General features: G+C 41.9%; 4 protein-coding genes across 10 annotated transcripts in view; all 4 read left to right on the top strand.

Annotated features, from left to right (window-relative positions):
- The window catches only part of LOC103382583 (myotubularin-related protein 9), an 11,601-nt gene extending 6,881 nt beyond the window's left edge, over positions 1–4,720 (top strand). For 2 of the 3 annotated variants that reach the window (XM_017032408.2, XM_017032404.2), the window contains 7 exons: positions 1,227–1,400; positions 1,498–1,715; positions 2,397–2,558; positions 2,674–2,815; positions 3,503–3,723; positions 4,212–4,363; positions 4,530–4,720. In XM_017032408.2, coding sequence (XP_016887897.1) covers positions 1,227–1,400; positions 1,498–1,715; positions 2,397–2,558; positions 2,674–2,815; positions 3,503–3,723; positions 4,212–4,363; positions 4,530–4,633 — 1,173 coding nt within the window. In that variant the 3' untranslated portion in view covers positions 4,634–4,720. Of the gene's footprint in view, positions 1–1,226; positions 1,401–1,497; positions 1,716–2,396; positions 2,559–2,673; positions 2,816–3,502; positions 3,724–4,211; positions 4,364–4,529 lie in introns of those variants that run through there. The other variant, XR_003051738.1, reaches the window with a different exon arrangement.
- A 618-nt stretch (positions 4,721–5,338) lies between these two features.
- Positions 5,339–9,010, top strand: tdh2 (L-threonine dehydrogenase 2). The gene is made up of 8 exons (XM_008315345.3): positions 5,339–5,575; positions 6,300–6,342; positions 6,422–6,492; positions 6,895–7,044; positions 7,116–7,288; positions 7,402–7,492; positions 7,910–8,179; positions 8,270–9,010. Exons 1-8 carry the CDS (start codon positions 5,386–5,388, stop codon positions 8,413–8,415), a joined length of 1,134 nt encoding a protein of 377 aa, XP_008313567.2. The 5' UTR covers positions 5,339–5,385; the 3' UTR covers positions 8,416–9,010.
- A 235-nt stretch (positions 9,011–9,245) lies between these two features.
- Positions 9,246–20,194, top strand: srrm1 (serine/arginine repetitive matrix 1). Of its 5 annotated transcripts, none has more exons than XM_008315231.3 (17): positions 9,246–9,399; positions 10,142–10,231; positions 10,646–10,768; positions 13,152–13,322; positions 13,945–14,039; positions 14,141–14,365; positions 14,463–14,648; positions 14,734–14,853; positions 15,113–15,321; positions 15,614–15,685; positions 16,243–16,329; positions 16,535–16,670; positions 17,599–17,685; positions 17,764–18,225; positions 18,322–18,508; positions 19,041–19,262; positions 19,360–20,194. In XM_008315231.3, the coding sequence occupies exons 1-17, from the start codon at positions 9,379–9,381 to the stop codon at positions 19,468–19,470; spliced, it is 2,604 nt and encodes an 867-aa protein (XP_008313453.1). In that variant the 5' UTR covers positions 9,246–9,378; the 3' UTR covers positions 19,471–20,194. The 5 variants fall into 5 exon arrangements, with proteins under 5 accessions (XP_008313453.1, XP_008313300.1, XP_008313377.1 ...); XM_008315078.3 differs by having other exon boundaries at positions 19,351–20,194; XM_025057325.1 differs by lacking the exons at positions 9,246–9,399; positions 10,142–10,231; positions 10,646–10,768 and adding exons at positions 11,017–11,136; positions 12,504–12,621.
- Positions 20,195–21,669: 1,475 nt separating this feature from the next.
- clic4 (chloride intracellular channel 4) overlaps positions 21,670–27,473 on the top strand; it is a 24,023-nt gene continuing 18,219 nt past the window's right edge. The window contains exon 1 of the mRNA XM_008314960.3: positions 21,670–22,116. Coding sequence (XP_008313182.1) covers positions 22,048–22,116 — 69 coding nt within the window. The 5' untranslated portion in view covers positions 21,670–22,047. The remainder of the gene's footprint in view (positions 22,117–27,473) is intronic.

Genomic DNA, 27,473 nt, shown 5'->3' with positions numbered 1-27,473 from the left:
GGGGGGGGGGGGGGTGGAGGGGGGGGCGACACTCAGGATACTCATGCTGCTTAGCTTTCACTTCTTTTACCTTAACTCCAAAATGTGCTGCACACGGCGTAAATTTGTGTTTAAAGGAAAGACACGTTGCTCTGGGAACGGACCGAGGGTTGAGCCTCAGGTCAGTCTGGTGCATGTGTTCCAGAGCCGCGGCGTTCCCACACGAGTGAAGGACTGCGTGGCCTTCACCTCGATAGAAACTGATACGGCGGTGGACGTTGGGTGAACTTTAAAAATAAATAACTTAGCTAATATCTTTGACTTATACACACACGTTCACATATGTAATGGTTCCTTATTAAATAACAAGCATTGTGTTTATATGATTTTATCATATACTGTATGTGCATCATAGTGGTCCTCAACACTGGGTTTGCAACCCTGAGGGGTCCATGAAGGTACTGCAAAGGGTCTAGGAAAGCACGAGACTGTTGAAGCTTCCTGGTGATTGGAAAAACCTGTTCATTCTTTTATTGGGAGCCCACAATGAGGGGCGTTTAAGTACCATAGGAAATTTGACGATTGGAAAAATACTTATGAAATAAAGATTTAATATAGGGATATCCGATATTAAGTTTTTGTCGAAATCAGATGTGCCAAAATTGCCCAAACACTTTATTTCCAGTTCCGATATCAACCGATACCGATATATGCAGCCATTTTTCTCCAAAACTGTGGTTAGTGTCTCAGACCCTACGAGCGATTTCAGCATATTTATCTAAACCCAAGTATTGCGTTATCAGATTTTCATTATTGGACAAAAAAAACAATAACAACTCAACAGATATTACATAAATATGCTAATATCGGGCAGATAATATGGGACGACCGATATTATCGGTTAGCCGATATAATCGGACATCCCTAATTTAGTTAATTGAAAAGGGTAAACTTATTTTTTTTAAAATTATTAGGATGACATCCCTAATTTAGTTAATTGAAAAGGTCAACTTGCATTATTAGGATGTATTATCTTTACATTAGTGGTTAATTTGGTCTTGGAATAATATTGACAAAAATATCGTTTATCAGCAATAATTTGTGCCACAATATATCGTCCAGCAAAATCTCTAATCGTCCCAAACCAATGGTTTGAAAACCACTGAAGTCTCTGTACAGATCACTCACCAGGTCGTATGTCACGTGACCACTGTGAGTTCATCATCTTCTCTCTCCCCCATGTGCAGCACGACAGGTGGAGAGTGAGCAGTGTCAACAGAGGATACGCCGCGTGTCCCTCCTACCCCGCGACGGTCATCGTTCCTAAGGACGTAGATGACGACATGCTGATGAAAGTAGCCAAGTTCAGGCAGGGAGGACGCTTCCCCGTGGTCTGCTACTGCCACAGAAAGAACGGCAGGGTGAGATTATTTCGTATTCCCCCCCCCCCCTCCCCGACCCCCCCAGAGTGAAGATTCTAAACAGACAGCTGGTTACGTTGTGTCTCCAACTCCTCAGGTTATCGTACGCAGCAGTCAGCCGCTGACTGGAGCTAACAGGAAACGCTGCCAGGAGGACGCGTTCCTCCTTCAGGCGGTGATCGACGGCTCCGACAAAGGTTACATCATTGACCTGCGCTCGAGTCAGCAGGCGCAGCAGGCCCGGATGACAGGTGGAGGGTTCGAGTCCAAGTCCTGCTACACCAACTGGAAGAGGCTGCACAGACAGATGGAGAGGTGTGAACGAGGGAACGTATGATGTGTAGGGATGGAACGATACACGCAACTCACGATACGATATGATTCACGATTATTGTTCACAATACGATACATTTTTTTTTTCACAATTGTTTTTAACAAAATGATCTCCAGTCAAACTGTGGTCAAATCCACTGATCTGCTCTCTTTGTCAGAACTGGGTCAAATCCCATCACCAACTGACATGGTCTGTGAACCTCATCAACTGACATTGTTCTCTTCAATAACAGAAGAGAAAAAACAGGAAGTGGAAAGAGTTCCACTGGAGAACACTGTTGGTGTCTGTGGAACCAGTTCTTCCCACGTTCTGTTCCAACACCTGAACGTCTCTCAGCCTACGTTGGGACCTGACGTCTGGGTTTGATAGTGGGTTTTTAGGAGTATACTGCCACCTACTGGACTGGAGTGTGTAATGTCATGGTCTGACCAGTGACTTAAGTACAATAACATTAGAAAATCTTCATATTTAATGAAATATAATTTAACAAAACATCACCAACATGAAGTGTGCATTTTTTTTTACACTTTCAAAATTCATCAAGCGGACCGCATTGAACCCCCTAGCCGGCCAGTTTTGGCCCACGGGCTGTATGTTTGACATCCCTGCCTTAGGCCTTGATGCGAGATTCATTTTTTAAAAATGTTTTTGTCTCCAAACAGAGGTAAAGTCCTCCAGGAGAGTCTGGTTAAACTGGTGGAGGCCTGTAGTGACGAGTCCCACAATATGGACCGCTGGCTCAGTAAGCTGGAGAACTCCAGGTGGCTGTCTCATGTCCAGACCGCTCTGTCAACTGCTGGTCTGCTGGCAGAGTGTGTGGAGAGGTACGGTCAAACTGAAGGAAAAGACACACCCTGCTGGCCATTTGGTTAGGTACACCTGATGATCTGCTTGTTTATTGAAATATCAAAAAAGTCACTGACTTTTTCGTCCGTGCAGGGACGGCCGATCAGCGCTGGTCCATGGTTCAGAGGGAACAGACTCCACTCTGCTGGTCAGCACTTTGGCTCAGCTCATCATGGACCCACGCTGCCGCACGCTGGAGGGTTTCCTGACCCTGCTGGAGAGGGAGTGGGTACAGGTGTGTGTGTGTGTGTGTGTGTCTGTTTATATTTGACTTTCTGAAACTGAGAGCTACTTCAAGGGCAGTTAGTATTACGAAGAACTACTTGTTTGATATAGAGTTCCCCAACAATGTAATAATAATCGGTTCTGGGACAGACAACAGTTGACACTGAACACATTTGAATATCAAGTAGAACTGATTCAAGAAGCACAGTAACAGTACAATTGTTGACCCTCTTGTTGACTAGAACATGGACACCACGTTGGTGACCCCTGATTTACTGACCCCATGTAAAACCTGGGCCTATTTAGTTGAACACAATCCTCATATACTCGCAGGAATTGAAGAAAGACACACGGCTGTTGTCAGACATGAACAAAGGTGTGTTTGGGAATGTGTGTAGGATGAGCTAATGGGTGCAGCTAGCTGGTGACCCCTGTCGTAGACAAAACAATCCAACTTTTTTAGCTGAAAACTTTCTTTGTATTCCACTATTTATTTATTAATTTCCAGGATATAATGTATCTGTGTGAATTCCACTCCTCCCCTGCAGGGGTTGCTGTAATGTCACGTGATGTCTAATTCTATCCTGTGTGTGTATGTGTGTGTTCTCTGTTCCAACCAATCGCTGACCCTCCTTCCTTCCTTCTCCACCCTGTAGTCAACTACATTTGCAGCGTTTTCTTCGTTTTTTTTCTTCAGGCAGGTCACCCGTTCCAGCAGCGCTGTGCCCACTCGGCCCACTCTCATGCCCGCTTCCAGCAGGAGTCGCCGGTCTTTCTGCTGCTGCTGGACTGTGTGTGGCAGCTGTGCCGTCAGTTCCCTCTGGCTCTGGACGTCTCGGAGACGCTGCTGCTGAGGCTGGCAACTGAGGCCTACGCCTCGGACTTTGGCACCTTCCTGTGCAATAACGACCAGGAGAGGTCAGTGATGAGCCTTGTTGTTAAGTAAGGGTAAGAGAGTGACGAGTAAGAGTGTAGAGTAATTGACTCGGAGTATTTTGAAAACTTAATTTGATTTATTTAGTTTAAAATAATCCAATTTGTTTTTATGTGTTTTTAGACATAAAAATAAGAATTGATTTGGTTCTGTTTTTATACACCAAATTTTCTTTTTGAATGTTGACACAATTATTCTGCAGTTGCAAAGGCTGACCACTGTATGGCAGTGTTGGGTGATTCTCAGGCGTCCACTGTAGAGGCTTATATGCAACACTGCCATTAAAACCTATTCTTATCATAGAAAATGACATTTTAATAGCTGTCCACTGTAGTGACCGTCATGCATGAAAGTGCTAGGGGGAGCCATAGTACAACCAGCAGTACTGTACCGCATATTGTTCTAGAATTTTCCTTTAGGACTTAGATGCCCTGTTTTGACCACATACATTAGAGTTTTCCTTTTCCTTTAGGTGTTCCTTAGAGGTGAAGGAGAAGACTCACTGTTTATTCCGGGCCCTGCTGCGGCGCGAGGAGAGAGAGTGGTGCAGCAACCCACTGTTTGAGCCCACTGAACTGGCAATCTGGCCCTCAGTCTATCCTCAGTCTCTGCAGCTCTGGACAGGTTGGCCTGAACCTCTTATCTTGTCAAACATATAGCTGGCGGGCCAAAACAGGCCCGCTAGGGGGTTCAATCCGGCCCACATGATGAATTTTTTTCCTCCATTTTTTTCTTTTAACTTACGGTGTCATTTTAGAAATCTGACCCTAACCCTTTATCTGATCTTCAGGTTTTTTTCTAAGGTGGACCAGAGAGACTCAGCACCTGGTGGAGGCTCAGCAGGGAATTAGGAAGATGGTCATTGAACTGGGACAACAAGCTGATTGTAACTGAGTGTAACAGAGGAGATCATACCATGGACAATGTCATCGACTGTTGTTTTATAAATTTTTATACGACAAAAAAAAACATTGTTCTGTTTTATCTTTTCATCGCACACTGTGTAAAAAAAAGACTACGTTTCACATCATTCCCATGTGTTGGTAATCGCCGACAAACCTTCATTCATAAATACGATCACGGGGTGGGGTGTTGCCGGGGGGTGGGTGGGTGGGGGGGGTCTGTGTAAGTGACACACCTCCCAGTCCTGTTAAGCTCAGCTAAACGCTCCACACAATACAAATCCCTGTGCACAGCATGTCAGCATGTTTACACACAGGGAGAGCGCCGTCCTGTCCACGCTCAGTCGAGAGTCACCAGCTCCCAGGGACAGTGGACCGGAGTCTAACCGTCCAGATTCAGGACGGGACAGGGACGGATGAGACACTGGAGGACAGACAAGTTGGAAACCATTTTACTAGATATTGTTATGGTTAAAAAAGGTGAATAGTTTTGGTTCTGCTGGTCATGGTTGAAGATTCCCTGAGATTTCTGATCTGATCAGGATACAGGTGAGTCGAAGTCTTTTACTCAAACTGACTTTTATTATTTATTTTTACTTAATTTAATTTAATATTTTTTATTTCATTTTTAATCTTTGATTTTTTAACCCTTTAATTGTATTCATTTACTCAATTAATGTTATTATGAATTCAATATAATAATTTCTGGGAGATTTCTTTGCTTTCTGAAGAACTGCACTGGAGATGCAGTTGTGCCTACTGGTCAGCGTGAGTACTGCGGCGGCTCCACTGGAGATGTTTTGCAGACGTTCCCTCAGCAGGATGTGGAGTTTGCCTCGTCGTGGCGTCAGTTCGTCACACAGGGAGATGAGCAGGTGGAAACGAACGGAAAGCGTCCAAACTCCTGAGGAGAAGCCTCGCATCCTCATCACAGGTGACGAGACGTGACACGGATACGGCCGCATCGTCAGCATAGAGTGGCAAATGTTTCCCAATCTTTACCTGCTGCGACTTCAAACTTCAAACTCCACTGAACCTTTTTAAAACACTGATTCCTAAAAAAGCTATTTTCACTGAAAAACTAAATAAATTCTGAACTAGTAAATTTAATATGAGAATATGAATATAAGAGTCTTTGGGAAACTTTTTTTTTTGGGATCATCTCACATCATGTTTCCCAGGAGTTTACGAATAATGTCTATTGACTTTGGTCGCATTGGTTTGTGACTTTTAAAATATGGGTCCCCAGAAAAAAAAAAGTTTGGGAAACACTGGTCCAACGAGTCCGTGCTTGTTTTGTACCATGTTTTCCATAAAGACACTGATTTGTGCAGAGAAATTAAAAATAAGGGCTCAGAAAACAAACATTTTTTCAAAGGAAACAACGTGGTTGAAATAGGACTCCAGCCTTTCTCTCAGTTGTTTAGCGGCTGTTTTTTGTCACGGCGCGTGAACACCAGACTCCTGTTTTGACTCATCATAATAGACTGCACGTCGGCGCCGCTAATGATAAAAGGGAGACAACAACAAGTGTCTGTGGGGACAATAACGGACCGCTGTGGAAAACATAAAAGATTCAAAGCACGAGCTTCAAAAACATGTGGATCAAAACACTTTACTGTGTTTGGTGTGTGTGTGTGTGTGTGTGTGTGTTGTAGGTGGCCTTGGACAGCTGGGCGTGGGTCTGGCACAGTTACTGAGGTGAGATTTTTGGAAATGACTTCAATGTGAAAGTAAAAAAAAGTTTGAGTTTGGACCTGAGTTCTGCCTCTGTGTCCAGACGACAGTATGGAAAAGACAACGTTATTCTGTCAGACATCAAGAAGCCTCAGCCTCAGGTTGCTAACAGCGGTATGTAAAATATGATTTGTTTTTTATTTGCATGTACAGAGGAGTTCCCCGAAATACACGTTTTCCAAGTTATCAACTTCTCCTACTCCTACCTCAGTGGCCCCAACACTCTGTCTCCCTCTCTGGGTTATTTAACCCATTTTTTTATAACAATAATATAAAATGTTTTCATAATAATTATTATTTTATATTATCAATATATTTGTTTATATCTATGTTTTTATGTTTGGATCAGGGGTTCATTTTATTAATTAATAGTATATTTCTAGAACGAATTCATTGGTTTTGAGTTATTATTTTAAATGAGAAAATTCAATCGAGATACGAGCGGATCGACATACGAGTGCTGTTGTGGGACGGATTCGACTCGTATCTCAAGATGAACTCTCGTCCTCTCACCAGGTCCCTTCGTATACGCCGACGTGTTGGACTACAAGCATCTCAGAGAAGTGATCGTCAATAACGGCATCACGTGGCTGGTCCACTACAGCGCCCTCCTGAGCGCTGTGGGCGAAGCGAACGTGGCTTTGGCGCGGAAAATCAACATCACAGGTTAGCTTGTCTGAAGGAACGACAGCCGCCAGGCGTTTCGGTGGTGCCTTCAGCCTGTGTTCATTCACCAGGTCTTCATAACGTCTTCGACCTGTCGCTGGAGAACTGCCTGCGCCTGTTCGTCCCCAGCACGATCGGTGCCTTCGGTCCGTCTTCTCCACGCGATCCAGCCCCAGACCTGTGTATACAACGACCCAGGACCATTTACGGTGTGTCCAAAGTGCATGGAGAATTGATGGGAGAGGTAAAAAAAAAAAAAAAAAAAAAAAAATTATATACAGGCAAAGGAAGAGACGACTAAAATCATCGTAATGTGTGTATATTGACCGTAAACATATACGGTGAATGTTTCTTTAGTATCTCCATCACAAATACGGCCTGGACTTTCGCTGCCTTCGTTACCCAGGTGTGATATCAGTCAACACAACTCCTGGAGGAGGAACAACAGGTATACAATTTCACACACATTATACCAAGAGGTCCCCACCAACCCCCGGTCCGTGGACCGGTACCGGTCCGTGGGTAACAGTGAAATTAATCATTTACTTCATTTAAAGAGCATCTGTTAATTTCCATTTACTTTTGTCATATAAGAAATCTGGCAAGTATTTTAAAATTTAATAATATGTCTCTAAGACACCAATGCTAACAGAACAAGGCCTAAAAATTATTTTATTTTAAAAGTTTACCGAGCCTTAAAAATCCTTTAACAGCCCTTCGATAAACAGCACGGCCGATACCAGTCCGCAAACCGCCTATTTCCGGCTAACCAGTCCTTAGATTATACCATATATTAATTATATTCACATAATTATAAATGACAGATTATTTATTTTAGTTTACAAAGTTTACTTTGTTTGCCCAGACTACGCGGTTCAAATCTTCCACGATGCGCTCAGCACAGGTCAGCACGAGTGCTACCTGCGCCCCGACACCCGCCTTCCCATGATGCACATCTCTGACTGCCACCGTGCCACCGTGGAATTCATGCAAACCTCGGAGTGCCAGCTGTCGCTGCGAACCTACAACATCGCCGCCATGAGTTTCACTCCAGAAGAGGTGGCACAGGAAATACGCAAACACCTCCCGCACCTCAAGGTCACCTACAAGACAGATTCTGTCCGACAGACCATTGGTAAGACCGACGCAAGCTAGCTCACATGTGGAACGGTCACTGTTCAGATTTCCGTACTGACTTAGCTACGTACGTCACTTTGTTTTGCAGCAGACAGCTGGCCGGTGAGGTTTGACGACACCAATGCTCGGAGAGACTGGGGATGGGAGCCAACGTTTGGGCTGGAAAAGCTGGTTACAGACATGTTACAGTCCGTTCGAATCAAGAGGACCAACGAGGGTTTGCCAGTCAGCTAGTCCCACAGTCCTCCAAAAAGACCAACACCATACCTCGGACTTCTCTAACAATACTCTTTATTTTCACATTTAGACTTTTCTCACACTATCATATTACATATTCTTAATTGTAACATCTATTTTAAAGCAGTGATACATTGTCAGACCTAATGGTGGTAAAAGTGGTTTGCATGGGTTCCACCGCCAATCTTTTTGTATGGAATTTGCCTGTTCTCCTCCCACTGTCCCTCAGGTAGAAGACCAACAAATTAAAATAACCTGTCCAACCCTCTCTACATCTTTGTAACATTAGTGTTTTCATGTTGTAGGCTTCTCTGGTGTTTGTTTTTTACCAAGTTTTTCTCATCAAATAAAATCATCAGATGCATGTACAACCCTGGGTGATAAAAAAAAATCTGAGGTAAAATTTGATAAGATTTTTAATTAAACTAACTGAATTTTAATCAGATGGCGTTACTGTTTTTAACACTATAACAAACAGCTGTGTTTTTCACCGTCTGTCTGGGAATCAATGTGGTTTGAACTAATAACAAATTCTTGTGGCGATAAAACCGATGCAGTGTTGTTTGAAAATAACATTGGTGAATAAAAAGAAAAAAACATGTTTGAAAATAACATTGGTGAATAAAAGAAAACTTCCAAGTCAGTGTGAATGACTAAAAATGACTTCAAATGCATATTTAATCCTGTGAGGTTGTGGCCTTTAATGTCTTTGATCCACAGCTCCTGTTGCTCAGCGACTAATTAGCAGAACACGAGTGTGATCTGATGGAGGTAGAATTATGATTTTTTTTTAAAACAAATACTCGGTCAGAAAAGCAGTGAAACATTACTGACTCCGCCTGCTGTCAATTTCTGAGACTCGCTTCTGCGTTACTGCTTTCGTCCTGTAGAGGCGCCAACTTCATCCGGTTCATCACACACGTCCCTCTTGTCCGCGACGTTTATTCCTTTTCTCCGATAATGGACGCGGGATTTTTCCGCGTAAGATTTTTTAAATTACTTTTGGTCTTGATTTGTGTTTCATGTTGTATCACGCTGTTGGTTCTTGGTGTAAATAAATGTGACATATGTTAAGGGTAAAGAGACGAGCAGTTTCGGGGCTGCGTCTATCAACTGGTTAGTCATGGGTTTGGTCCGTGGTCGGTTATCGTTTAAGAGTTTGCCAGTAAAAGGCGAGCGGCTTTTTCCTAAATTTAATTTATCAATGTGTAACGTTACATGGCGTTCGCGCGCAGCCTTTGTTTTATGATCTTTTTGGCAAACATCAGAGCAGCGGAGCTTCATGGCTAATGCTAACTCGCGCTGTCTAAAAATGGCGGCCGGTCAGTGCGTCGTTCCCGTCTCTACGTTGATCTTGAGTAGTGTTTGAGTACTCAAATCACCCAGTATAAGTTTAAACAAGTTTTTTATTTGTAACAATATGACATTTCATCATTTGTTAACTCCCATACACTGTTCTGATTGGACAAATCTATCAGATTGTGACGAATGCTACTCTGTGAGATCCGTGTGTATATTGGATTAAACACAGCTAGCTGTTAGCTAACAGCACTATTCTAGAAAGTCAACGAAAAAAAAAAAAAAAAACCACATGTGAACACAACCCATGAAGTGACGGTCACAGAATTATGCGATATTAAAATCGAGGTGTTTGTAACGCCAGTTTGTTGAATGTTCAACATGGTAACAGACCTTTTTATTTTTTTTGTATTTTTTTCTTTAGGGCACAAGTGCGGAACAAGACAACCGTTTCAGCAACAAACACAAGAAACTGTTGAAGCAGCTGAAATTCGCAGAATGTCTGGACAAAAAGGTAAAATTTTTAAAATTAATAATAATAATAATAATGCCTTAATTAAGAACACTAATGACGTCTTACTATGATATAGAGTGTACAGGAAAGGAGTAAAATGATTAGTGGAGTAATACATGTAAGAATAGAGTTTTAAATCGCTCCAAACAGATGCAGTATTACAGGAAATAAGCATTGATATTTATATTAAATTAGTGACCTCGAAAAAAAAAAACGTTTCTGACAATACAAATATTTATTTGTATAAGTAGCCAGTGGAGTGATGGAATTTAAATAACTAAATAGACACTTCTCCTCTGTGAAAACAGGTCTAACTGGATGCAAATTAATTGCATCCTCAGTTGATAACATCTTGTCTTGAGCAAATCCTAATCACTGGCGATTTAATTCTGTGCTTCCATGTGTCACCAATAGGTGGACATGACCAAAGTGAACCTGGAGGTGATCAAACCCTGGATTACTCAGCGTGTGACAGAGATTCTGGGATTCGAGGACGATGTTGTCATAGAGTTCGTATTTAACCAGCTGGAGGAGAAGGTAACATACACACTTGTGTCTATGGATGTTGTGCTTTGTTTCAGAACTGTGATAATGTAAGGGATTTGCTTTGCACGTAAAAAGGCATTTGATGAAGTATTTGCACATCCTAGTCTGAGTGAAAAGGTAGTTTAACGATTGGTATCAAACTGATATTTGATGACATAACAATGTTTTGCTGTTATGTGACAAAGTGCATTTATTTAGCAGTCTTCTAATGATGATGTGATTTATGATTTAAAAGGCCTGAACCAATATGGATGTTATACCTTGCATCAGAAGTATAGCACCAACACCTAATTAGCTCTCTCCTGAGCCCAAAGTCACTGAGCCCAACTCTCCCTTCATGATGCAGTGTGTGGTTTGAGGTGAGTTATAAGCAGGGATCATTAACATCATGTCAGTGAAAGACACAACTAAGCAATGCCATAAACATATTCTTCGTAGGTATTTACAATGTGTCACTCAGAGAATCACTTCTTAAACCCTAAGGTCCGGACTGGGAACGTAAAAGTTTCACAATCTCTCAGTCTGTTGAGTGTAACTGAATCCCGACAGACTCAAAACTGGTTTCTTAAGTTTCCAGTCCTTTGCTGTAATATTGGAAGTGATCAGAACTGTACTGAAGTACAACAATCCCTGCTCTGATGTCACCGGGTAGTATTGATACTCAGTTTAAACATCTGATCACACATTGCCTGTTTTATCACAATATAGTTTTCATCAGTAGAGCTGTAAGTTTGAGCCTCACTGATGTTGTCCTTTTTTTTCGGGAGGGGAAGAGGGTGGTAAGAGGGGATATATCCAACAAAGGCTACTTTGTTGAAGCTCGTACGTAGGTCGTTAACGTAGCTAATGCAATTTCAAGTAATTTACAAACACTATTTTTTTTATTTACTTATCAAGGTTGTACAAACCAGAAATTCCAGAAAAGTTCATGTCAAAATGTGTAATTTGGTAATGCACTTGTACTCTTTCCATCGTCAGATTTTAGCACAAATCAAAATGTGTAATTTGGTAATGCACTTCGACCAATGTATTAAAAGAAAAAAAAAAAGGAACTCTTTCCAGTGTCAGTTTTTAGCACAAGCGATTCACCAAACTTCAAGTTGATAGAAACAGAGAATAAAACAAAAATAACCCCCTGAAAGGTAAACGTGTCAGAAAGAGATTAGTTATGAGACGAGTTTTTGACAAAGGAAATTAAGAGTTTTTGACAATGAACAAATCAACACAATTAAGAATTCATAGGGTGAAAACAAACAGGGCAACAAGGATGATGTGTAATTACATCACAGCCAGTGACCACACTGTTGGCAGCGACACTTCACCTAAACTTTGCACGGCCTTTTTAGGTTTCCAAACGATAACAGAACCCACAACTGACGTAATGCAGGATAGGTTGTCAGCACAAATCCAGTTAGTTTGGTCAGAAAGTAGTCTTCTCCTGTGCTTTGTCTAAAAAGTCATGGTTCAAGTGCAATTCCAAATTACACATTAACTATTTTATTGCAAACGTTTTAGTTTAAAGTGCTGGTTTCTCACACCGGCTGATTTCAAAGCAGTCGTCCTCTCTGTTTGTCATGACTTTAGATCTGGGTGAGTTCACACGTTCAGTCTAGTCACTTGAATTCAGTTTATGATCTCCCATGATTGTTGTTAGTTGTTGAAGTAAAAACTTTTTTTTTTGTGTAACTGTGTACTCATTATTGCTTGTTCGTCTCTTGCAATTTAGATAAATGATATAACATTAAGCTCAAGGTGGTTGAATCTCAAGCGGTAGGGAGGCGGAAGCAAGCCATGGGAGCTCCGTGCCCACTGATCCCACGGGACTCACTGAAGACACCGGAACTGTACTTGCACTGTTGGGTTTTGAAGCACTCTGTATTGTGGCTATTTATTCTACAGTAACTCCTGAAGTGTTTACTGTTGGGACACTGGGAAATGGAAGGGGGTGGAGGGGGTGGGGAATTTGGATATGGAACAAAAAAAGAATTCAAGTCTGTAATTTTTTTTTTTTGGGACAAACCATTTTGATTAAAGATAATGGGAAGTAAATTTCTGACTGTTGCATGCAGTATGTAAGATCATTGGGTTATTTCTTCACCTATTTAGAGTTTGTGAGGATGATAAAACCGATCACATTTTTTATCTTTTTTTTGTAGTTCCTTTTTTTTTATATATATGTCAACTGGATCTAGGACAGAAATATTCTTGACAGTGTAACATGTAACGTTTACATAAACAAGACTAATGGCAGTCAGGACTACAGTAGAAGAAGGAACCCCATATTGGGGGTGTCCTGCATCTCCCTTCTTTCTGTTCCGTGTTATTTCAATCCATATATTTTTTTTCTCTCTTCCTTATTTCTTGTGTGTTGCAGCACCCAGATAGCAAAATGATGCAGATCAATCTGACGGGTTTCCTGAATGGGAGGAATGCCCGGGAGTTCATGAAGGATCTGTGGCCCCTGCTGCTCAGTGCCCAGGAAAACATCGCCGGCATCCCGTCTGCTTTTCTGGAACAGAAGAAAGAAGAAATTAAACAGAGACAGGTGAGGTCACGGTAAACAACACGTAAATGGACGGTGGAATTATTGGATATCATGTTTGTATGATTCTGGCCATGTGATAAAATTGTTTAAAAATATTGAATCATATCAATCTTCACAAGTTATGTAAAATTTATAATAGGGGTGCAAGAAAATATCGATACAGTGAAATATCGTGAGATTTCGTTTCACGTTACTCTATCGATATTCTATAGCACTGTATTGATTATTTTTATTAACAGTTAACATGCAAATATTCATGTTCATTTTAGTGTTGCATTTAAACCTCTGACCACTAGTTGGAGCCATACTGCATATACTGTATTTTAGACTTTAAGTCAATCATTTTTTCAAATGATTATCCAAACAATTCTGCAATTGCTTTTCTGACAGTTTCAAATTGTTAAAAAAAAAAAAAAAAAACTAAATATTTTGCCGTGCCTATAGTATCGCAATATATCGTTGACACTGTATCGTGATACGTATTGCATCCCCAGATTCTTGCCAATAAAGCCAATATTAAATAGGCAGTATGTTTAAGCGCACAGAACAGTCATAAGTGCAAGTGAAAGTTTTGATGTTGGTGAAGTTATTGACTTGATTCTTGGTTGTTAATTTTCGGTAGATTGAACAGGAGAAGTTAGCGTCTCTGAAGAAGGTGGACGACGACAAGAAGGAGAAAGAAGCCAGGGAGAGAGCTCAATCCAAAAGCCCACGCAGGTAATAATAAAAAAAAAAAAGAACGTTTTTTGGATAGAATTTGGTCATGGTTTCTTTCAGTAAATCCAAATGTATTCATCTGTGGTTTTAATGTGATTAAGGCGAAAGACCAGGTCGCCATCACCTCGACGGCGTTCGCCAGTAAAGCGTGAAAAGAAGCGTAGCCCCTCACGCTCACCGAGACGTAAATCCAGCCCGCTCGTCAGCAGCTCCCCTCCCCCGCCTCTGATGCAGCTGCCCGCCAAACATTCAGAGCAGCTCGCAGAACCGGACATGTCAGGCAGGCCCGTGCCCGAACCCGTGGTCCAAGAAGCTTCTTCCGCCTGGTTTGTGTAATAATAAGTTTTACGTTTAAGTTGTACTTAAGTTGCGATCACAACCTGAAAATGTAAAACTGAAGTTTCCGCTCCGTTTTGTTTCCAGTGACACAGTTGTTGAAGTCGTCAAAGCCGACTCGGTCACACAGGTCAAAGAACCCACCCCTGAGAAGGTGAACAAGAAAGAGGAGCGGCCCAGGTCACGGGAACGAGAGAAGGAAACCAGAAGGGAAAAACCACACCATCGATCCCGTTCTCATTCTCGGTCTCGCAGACGTCGCTCACGTTCTAGGTAAATTGAAAAAATGTCACGTTGGAAATACTCTTCGTTGCTGTCAGGTTCAAGGTGAAACAAATGTTCTTCTCCTTTTGTCCAGGTCTCACTCTCCTCGTAGGAGACCAAGTCCCAGGAGGCGAATGTCCCCTCGCAGAAGGAGTCCACCTCGACGAGGTCCCCCCGCCTCCAGGCACCGTCACAGACGTTCTCCAATTCGCAGGTCAGTGTGATGGTGGCCACTGATGGTTCTTGTTTGACAAGTTGAATTCAGTTGTGTTTTAATTAGGGATGTCCGATATGAACGTTTTGCCAATATCCGATGTGCCGATATTGTCCAAACACTCAATTTTCTTCTTACAGATATTACACAATTATGCTAATATCGGTTGACGATCTTATCGAACATCCCTCATTTTTAATATATATTCTGTGTTATTATAGTGGGAAATTTAATACTGGGTTTTTTTTGTGTTCCACAGGAGGCGCTCTCGTTCTGCCTCATCCTCTGGTAGCAGCATTTCGGGCTCTCGCTCACCGAAAAAAGTTTTGAAACGAGTATCGACCACACCTCCCCGGAAACAAATGCCTTATCGAGACGCTTCCACCAGCCCAGCCGGTAAGGACAGACGGTCCCCATCTCCCAGGGCAAGAAAAGGACGGAGTTCAGTTTCTCCACCGAGATCATCAGGTACAAACCTTTGTCTTTTTCCAGGTTTTAGAACAGATTTCTGTTGTGCTGTTCAGGTTGGTCTTATTCAGAGGTCCAAACCTGTTTGTATTCAGGAAAGTATTCCAAAGACCACCTCCTCCTGGGACTGTTGGTTGATCAGGGATGTTGTTTGTTTGTGACTTTTTTGCATCAGAATTTATTACTTTTTTTTTTGTTAAACAGCTCATGTCATCAAGTTACTACAATAGTGGCTGTAGTTATAGATGTATTTCATTGTAAAGTAAAATAATGCTGCTGGTCTGATGTTCAGGTTTAAAGGCCAAGCCTGGAAGAAGAGCCGACTCTCCTGTGAAGCCCAGACACTCAGAGGAGTCTGAGTCAGGTCAGAGAATCTTTCTGCCTCTTGTCAATTCTTTAATTATGTAGATATTTGTTGTGTAATAATTGAATATTGTGAATCCTTGAATCAAGTTTATCTTAGCGGCGTATACTGGAGGAAAGATGATCTGGACTTAGTGGATTACCCTAGAGCGGGATAAATAAAGTTCAACGGTAACTTTATTTTTATGGCGACAGAGGCTTAAAAAACCCCAGAAAGTAATAAATACCACATCCTGGTATCAGTGACAAGCAAATTGATTGTTTGAGCATTTGTTTCAAGAGTTTTAAGTACAAATAATTAATTATATCCAACTAATCTGCAGAAAATGTGTCATTGTTTTCAAGTGGCCTTTAAATATTAACATTTCACTCAAGAACCTGAACCCATTTTCTGTTGGATATCGTTGAAATCCCAACAGATAAAGTATGAAATGCATGGTTTATATATGACTCCCTTCATTGTAAAAGACCTGTTTATCTGTCATCAACTTTTCCACGGATTTCTTTGTCATTGATTTGGATTCCACTTGACTCGAAAATCAATGTTCTACATTTCAGAGGAGGATAAAAATGACAAAGGGGCAACAGCAGATTCAGTGCAGCAGCGACGTCAGTATCGCAGGCAGAATCAACAATCGTCCTCAGGTTAAAAGAGTTTTTGTCCCCATTCTTTCTTCTTCCATTTCCAACCCTCTCTCCAGTCAAGTCTCTGTCGTGTCATTACGCTTTTATCAGCTCATCGACTTTTGAAGCTGTCTGCTAACACCCCCACCCCGGTGTCGTCTCCTCACTACATCTGGTCTGTTCTCAGGGGATACTTTTATGATGCCTGTCGGCCTTGTGGTTTCAGATACTGGGTCTTCATCTTCAGAGGATGAAGCTCCCAAGAGGCCAGCACCTGGGGCTGCGGCCAGAAACGGTGAAGTCAGGAGAAGACGAAGTCGTACACCCTCCCCTAGGAGGCGACATAGAGATCCCTCTCCAAGGTCAGGAATTAAGCAACACATTGGACACTTTTTAGAGTGTACAGTGATCCCTTGCTATAACGCGGTTTACTTTTCACGGTTTTGCTACTTCACGGATTTGCATCGTGCATTGTGTTCTGCATTCTGATTGGCTAAAAAGTCACTCCGCTTCTTCTCTACCTGTGCGCCAATAACGTTGCGGTTTAATATGTACACGTACGTAAAACAGCTTGCCAAATTGACATTACGTACGTGCAAATTCTCTTGCAATTTCGAGTTTATCAAACCCCATAATGTCGACAAAACGCTCTGGACCGGCAAAAGTACCTGCGGTAGGGACCAAAAGGCAGCGGAAGATGCTGTCTATCGGTGATAAAGTAAAACTATTGGACATGCTAAATGAAGGTAAAAGCTATGCGGCTGTAGGTCGGCATTATGGAATTAATGAATCTTCCGTTCGTTCCATAAAGAAGGAAGAAAAAAACATAAGGAAGACAGCAGTGAAATAAAGCTGAGTCACTATTTGTCCGACTGTACAGGTAATTTGTATTTTTTTCATAATCATTTTTAATTTTCTCCCGTTCACGGTGGGCGGTGCTAATCTCCGCAATTTGAAGCCTTCTGTTCACGTTGATGATTAAAATTATTATTTGACAGTACATTACAGAAGTTATTTGTTGAAACGTTTCTAAAGTACTTTTATTTTACTTTATTTGTGAAACAAATGGTTGAGACTGTAAAATGGTTTGTTCGTTCTTTCTCTTCTTTTTCTGAGTATTTAATTGTAAAAAAAATAAAGATTTCTACTTCACGGATTTTGCCTATCACGGGTTCTTTTTGGAACGTAACCCCCGCGAAAAACAAGGGTTTACTGTATTTGTGACACTGTAATTTCATTAAGTCAATGGATTGGGTTCTTTGTATCCTAACAATGTTCTTGACTTTCTAGGAAAAGACGTTCTCCGTCTCCAGGGCGCAGGCGTCGCACCCCTTCTCCCCCACGGCGGCGAAGATCTCCCTCTCCTCCACGCCGCAGGTTTGAGTCTTTTCATCTGATTTTCAGTGTTGGTTTGAGCTGAATCTTTTTTTGACATTTTCTTCTGGTTCTTCCTAGGTCTCCATCTCCACCTCCTCGTCGTCGTTCACCTTCACCACGACGGTACTCTCCCCCTATCCAGCGTCGCTACAGCCCTTCACCTTTGCCTCCGCAGAAAAGAAAAATGTCCAACTCTCCCGCGAGGCGTCCTTCTCCAGGAGCAAAGCGGCGTCCGTCCAGGTCGCCTAAGCGCAGAAGTCCTCCTTTACATCGCAGACGCTCACCTCCGCGGTCGTCATCGCCACCCAGACACAGAAGGAGTCCAATGCACTCTGGCTGGCAAGGCAGGGATACACGGTCACCCCCTCGCATGTCTCCGTCCCCTGTAGGCCGGGGCCGAGCTGCTAGGGTTTCCACCAGTCCACAGGGTCGCTTTGAGAAATCCGTGTCTCCTAACCATCGCAAGCCACAGTCACCCATGCATAGTAACAACAAACCAATTCGTAGGGTTTCCCGCACTCCAGAGCCACGCAACCAGAGGTGAGCAATAATTGGGCAGTTTTCGGTCTTGTCCTAATGTCGTCATTGACCTTTAGTTTAGTCTGACGGTCCGCGACTTTTGGTTTTACTTTTCAGAGCTTCAGTGAGTCCTCAGCCTATGAGAAAAGTATCTTCCAGATCTAGATCTGCGTCTCCTCAACCAGCAGCTCAAAAACGCCCACTTCCGGCTTCAGCTTCCCGCTCACCGTCTCGCTCCACCAGCAGGTCACCACCTCCAGCCAAAAAGCCCAGCAGTGCTTCCCTCAGTCGCTCTCCAAGCAAGGTATGTTTTTACCATTTATATATGTTAGCGTTTATTAGATTGTATCAATGTATACATGATTAACTTTATATGAAATATTAACTGTGTTGTTAGCTCGCAATTGACTTACTCCATGTGAAACTAGAGCCTGTTTGGTTGAACATTATGCTGATATACTCAGGAATTGAAGAAAGGTGCACACAGATTTTTTTTACTCAGGAATTGAAGAAAGGTGCACACATAGACTTTTTTGTTGTTGTTGTTATAGCCATCTTTTGCCACCTAGTGGAAGAACATTTAATTGTTCTGCCTGTCGTTGTTATAAGAGGAAGGAAGACACATTTGTGGTTAATAAATATTCTGCCTGTCGTTGTTATAAGAGGAAGACAAATTATTTGTAGTTAATAAATGTATAATTTCAGGTCCATTAAGTGAAATATTTCCGTAGTACACTTGATCTGTCGCAGCACAGTTGTGTATTTCAACAATTATTATTTTTTTTTTTTTAATAAATGAAATTTTTTTATTCAGCTGAATGTTTTTTGTGTTGCAGACTTCTGACATTGATGGCAGTGGAAAGAAAAAGAAGAAGAAGAAGGAAAAGAAACATAAGAAGGAGAAGAAACACAAGAAACACAAGAAGCATAAGAGGGAGAAGATCGGTGGAACTGGCACCACCGCCGCTGCCGCTGCAGCCGGTGGTGGTGGTGGTGGCACTGGTACTGGAGATGAACAAGAAAACCAGGCCACGGAGCAGGACGGAGATTCTAGAAAGGTAGAGGAAAAACATTGAGACGGTGCATGGTCAAATAATACGGTAGACATTGTTGTATACATTCGTGTTTGTGCTTGATTTCATATGGATGTTGTAGGAGTCTGACAGTGAAGTAGACGACAGCCTGGACGACCTGGAGAAGCACCTGAGGGAAAAGGCCCTGCGTTCCATGAGGAAAGCCCAGTTGTCTCCGTCACAGATGTCGTAGAACCACCAGGCTCCTCCGACTTTTTTGAAATTTGATGTTGCTTATCTACCCAGATCCACTTGTTTAGAATGTAAAAGTTTTTGTTCCCTGTTTTTTTTTTTTTTTTGTTTGTTTTGTTTTTCTTCTCACTGGTTTGGTACATTTTGAAGAGTTTGTTGCATTCAGAGTTTGGCGTGTCAGTTGAAAACCCCAATAGGAAGTCTGTGTTCATTTAAAACTGTCAAGCAGGGGGAGATAATTTAAAGCTCAGCGGTTGGAGTCAAACCGGTTTGAGACTGGTTTCGGATATTTTTCCACAGCCTACATTAGACTTGCATGTTTAGCAGTTGTCTCTGATGTGCATGAACCACTGACTTTATGGAGTTTAGAGAACAAAATACAGTACAATACTGCTAACTGCTGCCTGTGCGTACTGGCAGCAGCGGCACAGCCCTGTGCCCTTTAATGAATCTGATTGTCTTTTTCCCAACATTCAAGTTAAATAGAGGTGTTTGGCATTGTCTAACCTGCTGTTTTTTTTCTTCTTCTTCCTTTTTTTAGTTGGAAACCAGTCTAAAGTGATGTGGACAATGCTTTAATTTTTCAAAAATCAATATGTAATTTTATGTTGATACTCATACGCTGAGCTTATCTTTGTTTGACTCCTGCATCCTTTTCTTAGTTACCTTGATTCTTACCATGTGTTCATTCTGTCAGAATTAAAACCTTTTTATAGGACGTGTAACTGCTCGTCTTTGTTTGGTCATTTTGTCAGAAGCTGTCATTCGTACTGGGCATCGAGAAGAAATCTATTTGTTAGCGTTGTCCGATAATAGCGGCTGACCGATAATATCAGCTCGATATTAATTATTAGCATAATTGTAGATAATTAATAAAGAAAAATGGCTGCAGTTATCAGAATGGGTTGATTTCGGAAATTAAGTGTCTAGACAATATCGGACATCCCTAATATTTGTGCTTACCATCAAACTATAACATTGTAAAAATTCAGATAATTGTCACTGTTTTATTACAAATAGATCTTTAATAGTAATTATATGTATAATCATGAGTATTACCAACCTAATCCAAGGTAAAGCAAAAAATAAAAGTAGAGATGATATACAAATGGTATCTTTGTACAGGTAAATACAAATGTAGATGTGTGTGTGTGGAATAGTCGGCTACTGTGAGTTGTGTATTTGAATTAGATTGCATCAATCAGCACCTGGAGGTGTGTGGGGGGGGCTCTAATAAAAACACTCCAATTATAATAGGTACACAAAGTAATAAACAAATCAAGATGCAAAACACTTCCGTGCTTCTGTTCCAACACGATGGTTAGTCGTCGGACAAACAGGTTTATACGGAAGATCAAATTCATCAGATCTATTTATGTGTTTTCTCTAGCAAATTAGATCACAATCCACTGTGGGTTTGGTTTTGTTTTTTAAAGTACTTCCACAGTACCATAGAACCAAAAAAAAAAAAACACAAAACTAGTTCTGCTTTTTATTGAAAAGTCAATGGTCCTTATCTCTCTCTATCATCCTCACTAACTAGTAACCATTCGTATCACTATCCTTAACCAACCTAACATCCTCTCTGCTCTGTCTCTCTGTTTAGCTAACGGTACAAATTCTTCCTTCCTTCCGTACAACTCATCCTCTCCTCCAGTCTGACAGTTTTCCCATCCACTTCCCTCATTCTTTTACTATCCTGGTCTTTATTTCACCATCAACCTTCCTCGTCATCTCTTCACGGACTTGACTTTAACAACAACACCAACACCAATTTAGCTGAGCCTCACTCCCCCAAATTCCTCGTCATCTCTTCACGGACTTGACAACAACAACAACAAACAAACTTAGCCGAGCCTCACTCCCCCAAAAGGATCTCTCAACTCCAGCCTAAACTCTTTGCAACACTAGTTCATTCATCCATCTATCATATATCAAAAGTTTAATCTGCCCAGTGGAGTCAAGAGAGTGAGGGGCAGTTATTTCTCCAAGGGTGATCTTAGTATACCACCCAGTTCCCGCCCCGGTACTGCCTCGGCCTAGGGCCGTCCCTGCTCATCTCTGTCCCAGGACTGCTCCAGGGGCACTACTAACGTGCAGCCACTGAGCGGCTCCACAGCATCCTCCTCGGGTCAGTCAGTCAGAGTCTCTTCCCAACAATAAGACCGACTCCCCTCCTCGAACCCTCCCACATTTTTCCATGTTTGCTCGGCATATGACATCACTCCTTCAAATATTCCTCCTGCCTCTTCCCTCCCGTCCCCACAACCTCTGCTCAGCCCGCAGCAGCAGCAGCTCCTCCCGGCTGTGCTCTTTGTAGTTTAGCTGGAGCTAAGTTCCACGTCCGTACCGAAGCAGACGCGGGCAGTTAGCCGACACACACGCCGCTCCGTTACAGCTCCTCTCCCGGGGTTGTTGAAAAGGCGCCTTCTTCACTGGGCTTTCAGTGCGTGGAAACACGAGCGGGAGTGGAGAAGTGGACCGAGCTGAGTCGGGCGTGGTATCTTAGGAGGAGAAAATCCCCTCTTCACCGCCGTTAGCCAAACTTCCAGAAGTAGCATCTCCATCTTTATCCACGATGTCGCTGTCGGTGCCGCAGAACGGAGTGAAGGCGGACACAGAACCCGTTATCGAGCTCTTTGTGAAGGTAAGACCGCAACAAAGCACACGTCTACGGCTAACTTTTTTTTTATCAGCCCATAGTCAGAAAATGTGTTTTATTTTGTCATGTAAAAAAGAAGAAGAAGAAAAGAAAACAAGCTCAATTGTACGTTTTTGTTTTTACACATAAATCCGTTGTTTCGTCAGACGCGGGACATCGACACTGTTTTAAAGCGTCTTTATTTGCTCGAAAGGCAGGACAGAGAGCTGTGGTCTGGAAAAGTGAATATTTTAGTTTTCACATCTTTTGTCTTTGTGGCCATGTGGAGCTGCAGTGTCGGAGGCAGGGTGGAGGCTCTCCCCTCCTCTCCCTCCCCCGTGTCTCCCCCTGTCTTGGCTGGAAACAAGGCATTTGTTCAAGTACGACGTCCAGCCACATCAACAGCAACACAACAGCAACACAAAGGCTAGCCTGCTGCGCAGTCACTAACGCAAGAAAAATTATAGATTTCAGCAATAATCTTTAAAAACTATCATGATATATAGTTCAATTAAGAAATTACAAATTAAAATCTATTTGTATTGGTTTGTCATAAATTAATGTACAAACTAAAACGATAATAAAATCATACACTAGCTAGCCTGTGTACGATAATTATCTGCTAGGGAGCTGCCCTCTGTCTGCGTTTTCTTTTTTTTCTTCTATTCTTAAATTATCAATATAATTCTGAAAAAAAGCTAACCTGTAAAAAAAAAAGACTTGACAGATGGCAGTATTGCGATATTACTCAAATGAAAAAACAAGAAGTGAAGGATGGTGGGAGGGGCAGGATCAGCTGGTGGTCTGTACTGCCCTGAATACCCACTGTGTTGTTTTGGTTTGGTTTGGTTTGGTTTGGTTTGCCCGGCGGGAAAATAGCAGAGGGTAGATCTGGGGGAGAAAGTGGGAGGGGTCTGTGGGAGCTGGTGCAATGGGATGTTACTGACCACTGACCCTATTTGTGATGGTGTTGTGGGGTTTGTTGTTGTCCCTCTATTCGACAAAGACATTTGTTTGTGCAGCTTTACAGAAGTAAACAACATTTAAAAAAAATAAAAAAATATGTAAAAAGCAGGAGCGCTTTAATCTGGTGATTCCATCACATCCTCTGAATCTCCAGATCCTGACTAATCCCATTTCGTTATTTACTAGGGATGTCCGATATTAACTTTTTACTGGTATCCGATATGCCCGTATTGTCTAAACATTTAATTTCCAATTTCAATATCAACCGATACCGATATACGCAGCTGTTTGCCCCTAAAACTGAGGTAAATCTCTTACAAAAAAAATTCCAGCATATTTGGCAAAACCCATGTATTGCGTTATTATCGGGTTTTCGTTATAAAACCGATAATGATTCTTACAGATATTACCTAATTATGCTAGTATCGGCTAATGTTATCGGACATCCCTACTATCTACCCTTCCTAATTTAGCAGTTTTGCGTGTGTAGATTAAGAAGTTTAAACGTTAAATAATACAAATAGAGTCTCCCGTTGTATTTTAACAAAATGTAAAAAAGAACTAAATGAACAATCGACTGATTATTTTTATGATTTTAGTTTGAAGTATTAGTCAGATCCAACATGGCTACGTTATCCAAGGGCCTGGAACGTAGTCATATGTTCCAGACTCATCCCTCTCAGCCCCTCCCTCTTTAGTCCGGAAGTTTCTTTGACAGTATCTTTCCTCCGTAGACACAACAGTGGCCCGTGTTCTGTTGGATGTTACACCACGTTTGCGTGTTCTGCGCCGTGATCGGACTTGTCCGCATTAATTATTGATGTTGATGTGTTAGCTGTGCCAAGTTAGGGACAGTCCTGGGAGACAAAAAGACAGGCATGCAGGTTGCTATATGCGCAGCGTTGCCAGAGGGGCCTCTGGGAACAGCTGATAAGGATGTGTGTGTGTTAGTGCGCATGTGTGTGTGTGCTGTGTATGCACAGTGATGTCAGACCTGTTAGGGAACTGCCACATTTCAAAGCAGATTAATTTGACCCTCTGTTTGGATTTAGCTGTGGCATTAGCATTCACCCGTTGACAGTGGCTAACAGTTGCTGTAATGATTTTGCACTTTTCCATTCCCAGTGTTTATGACAAACAAATGTCACATTGTTATGGTAACGCTCAACTTCGTATACGTCCTCGGGAGCAGTTAGGTGGAGCGCAGTACAGTCGCCGTTTTATGGACCTTAGCCTCAAATTAGCGCTACATAATGAATTTGCGAGAGGGAGGTTCTGACCCTTGAACTCATTACAGTAGCTCAGATTAGATAGAGTTTTACACACCGCCGTCAGTCCATGCCGATGAACTTGGGGATCTCTGTTATTGGCGTCCACCAATGGTTGACTCCCTGGAGACGTTGGGTTGTCTTAGGTTGTCGACGCCCCCCTCCCTGAAGAAACAAGAGCAACAGTTTCTGTGACTCCTTAACTAATTCCAAAAAAAGTAAACACTTAAAATAAACTCATGATCTACCAGTACTTCCTTTACGATCCACTTGTAGATTCCGATCTACTAATTGGGCACTTCTGATCTTTGGATATAAATCACAAAACAATGTGAAAATCAACTGACAGATTGGTTGTTCTGCCCCTACGTCCAGTCAGTTGCTGTGTTGCAGATATTTATTCAGGTCTGATTTTTTTTTAATATGAAATCAGATTCATTTGGATCCGACGTTTCCAGCGATGACTCCATGGAAACTATACTTCACTAATACTGCACTGTGAATATTAGACCTGTTAGCCTAGCCCACATTTCAAAGCAGATTAATTTGACCCTCTGTTTGGATTTAGCTGTGGCATTAGCATTCACCCGTTGACAGTGGCTAACAGTTGCTGTAATGATTTTGCACTTTTCCATTCCCAGTGTTTATGACAAACAAATGTCACATTGTTATGGTAACGCTCAACTTCGTATACGTCCTCGGGAGCAGTTAGGTGGAGCGCAGTACAGTCGCCGTTTTATGGACCTTAGCCTCAAATTAGCGCTACATAATGAATTTGCGAGAGGGAGGTTCTGACCCTTGAACTCATTACAGTAGCTCAGATTAGATAGAGTTTTACACACCGCCGTCAGTCCATGCCGATGAACTTGGGGATCTCTGTTATTGGCGTCCACCAATGGTTGACTCCCTGGAGACGTTGGGTTGTCTTAGGTTGTCGACGCCCCCCTCCCTGAAGAAACAAGAGCAACAGTTTCTGTGACTCCTTAACTAATTCCAAAAAAAGTAAACACTTAAAATAAACTCATGATCTACCAGTACTTCCTTTACGATCCACTTGTAGATTCCGATCTACTAATTGGGCACTTCTGATCTTTGGATATAAATCACAAAACAATGTGAAAATCAACTGACAGATTGGTTGTTCTGCCCCTACGTCCAGTCAGTTGCTGTGTTGCAGATATTTATTCAGGTCTGATTTTTTTTTAATATGAAATCAGATTCATTTGGATCCGACGTTTCCAGCGATGACTCCATGGAAACTATACTTCACTAATACTGCACTGTGAATATTAGACCTGTTAGCCTAGCCTTGGGTCACAGTCCAGACCTGTATTCAGCTCCTGCCATCAGTATAGTTGGAGTAAACATCCTTAGGTCCTTTGAAGTCTGTGTGTTGATCTGTATCTGTGAGCGTACTTCAGGACGGTCCTATAGGGGCAGGAGTGTTTGTCCTGACACGACTCGGTACTGTTGGTTTAATGACACTGAGGGTGAAGACGGCGCCAGAAAAAGAGGCCGTTTACAGCCGACATCAGAACTCTGGACTCAGATTTATGAGTTCACGTGAAGTCCTGTTGTGCGTACGTCGGTTCAAATCTTGGGGACGAGCTGCTGGTGTCACGTTGTGCTGTCCCTCGCAACATGTGACCTGTTCCACATGATCAACCGTTTTATTGGAGTGAAAATGTGCTTCATCCACAGTTACTGGTCCAACGCACCAGTGCACACTGCACCTCAGGTACCTGTAACCAAACTTCACTCCCTTCAAAACAACAAAACAAAAAAAAAAACTAAGTATGTTCCGCCGCTGTCACTGTGAGTTCTTTTTACAAATGAAATGAAATTTGAGGTTTTTTTCAAATAATCATCAGCGTCGGAGTTAACAAGTTGAGTTACCGGAACTGATTAATGGCTCAACGCTGTTGTTTCTGTGTCTGTCTGTGTCTTTTTGTACTGTAAACTGCCTCCATTTCTGCTTTCTTTAACCCCCCCCCCCCCACCCTGAAACAGGTTTAATTGGTTTGGTAAAGTGTTATTACACCAATTCAAAGAGGGACTGTGGAACCGGCCTTTGTGTTTTTATGAGAAGGTCTATTCAGAGATGAGTTTGTGTCGATCTGTCAGATGATTGGACGGCAGAGTTCAGTTTGACTTAAAGTTTAAAGATTCTAAGAAGAACGTTCTCTCTATAATGTTGTTGTTTTTGGTTGGGAGTTACTGTTTAAATGACCTGGTCGAAGTGATCAACCTTCACATGGAAAACGCTAAATATATATGTACTACATATGTTACATTACAATACGTTTAGCAGACACTTTTATCCAAAGCAACTTACAATTTGAGTCGATCGACAATCAAGCTGCAGTAAAGACACAAAATACATGAATAATAATAATAATAATTAATAGTAAAAGTACAGTTATTTTAACTTTATTTATTTTTTCATAGTCATTTTAATTTAAATGCTCATGACACTCCCTTTATGATCTGCTGGCAGATCCTAGAGCGACTGATTGGACACCCCTGGTCCAGAGGAAGCTTGTTGTATTCGTGCTTCCTGACCCGACCTCTATTGGACTAATGTTTCTCCAATGGGTTCAATGACAGGAAGTCGAGTCATTAGCGCTTCCGGCGAGTCTCTTTGAAGATTGAATTTCATGTTGCCTCCCACCATAGTTCTGTGATAACTTTAAAAAAAAAAAAAACAAAAAAAACGATTTTAAAAAAAAAAAATTATTATTTTGTAAAAAAAAAAAAAAAAAATTTTTTTAACCAAGTAATTATTTATAAATATGTCTTTCAGTTCACGCAAAAAAACATCGGATTCTGATCACTGGACGTTTTTCTTTTCTCGTTAGCTAATGGCCTTGTCCAGGTCTTTGTAGTGGCCACAACCTACAACGTACCTCTGCCTGTCTGTCCCCAACCCATGGTCCGGGGACCGGTGCCGGTCCATAGGTCATTTGGTACTGGTCCACAGTTGGACACAGTCGGGAAAAATGTACTTCTGTTTTTACTAATTTACTTAATTCCAAAATAATCCAGTCATGTCCCTTTACTGTTTTCATTCAACGATAATCTGTCAGTGTTTCAGAACAACAGGTCAAAGGTCATTCAGACTCTGATACT

This window comes from Cynoglossus semilaevis, chromosome 1 (assembly GCF_000523025.1).
Source record: "Cynoglossus semilaevis isolate Cse_v1.0 chromosome 1, Cse_v1.0, whole genome shotgun sequence".
In the NCBI taxonomy this organism is placed as follows: Eukaryota; Metazoa; Chordata; class Actinopteri; order Pleuronectiformes; family Cynoglossidae; genus Cynoglossus; species Cynoglossus semilaevis.
The sequence above is the reverse complement of the archived record's forward strand: the minus strand, read 5'-3'. Positions and strand labels throughout refer to the sequence as shown.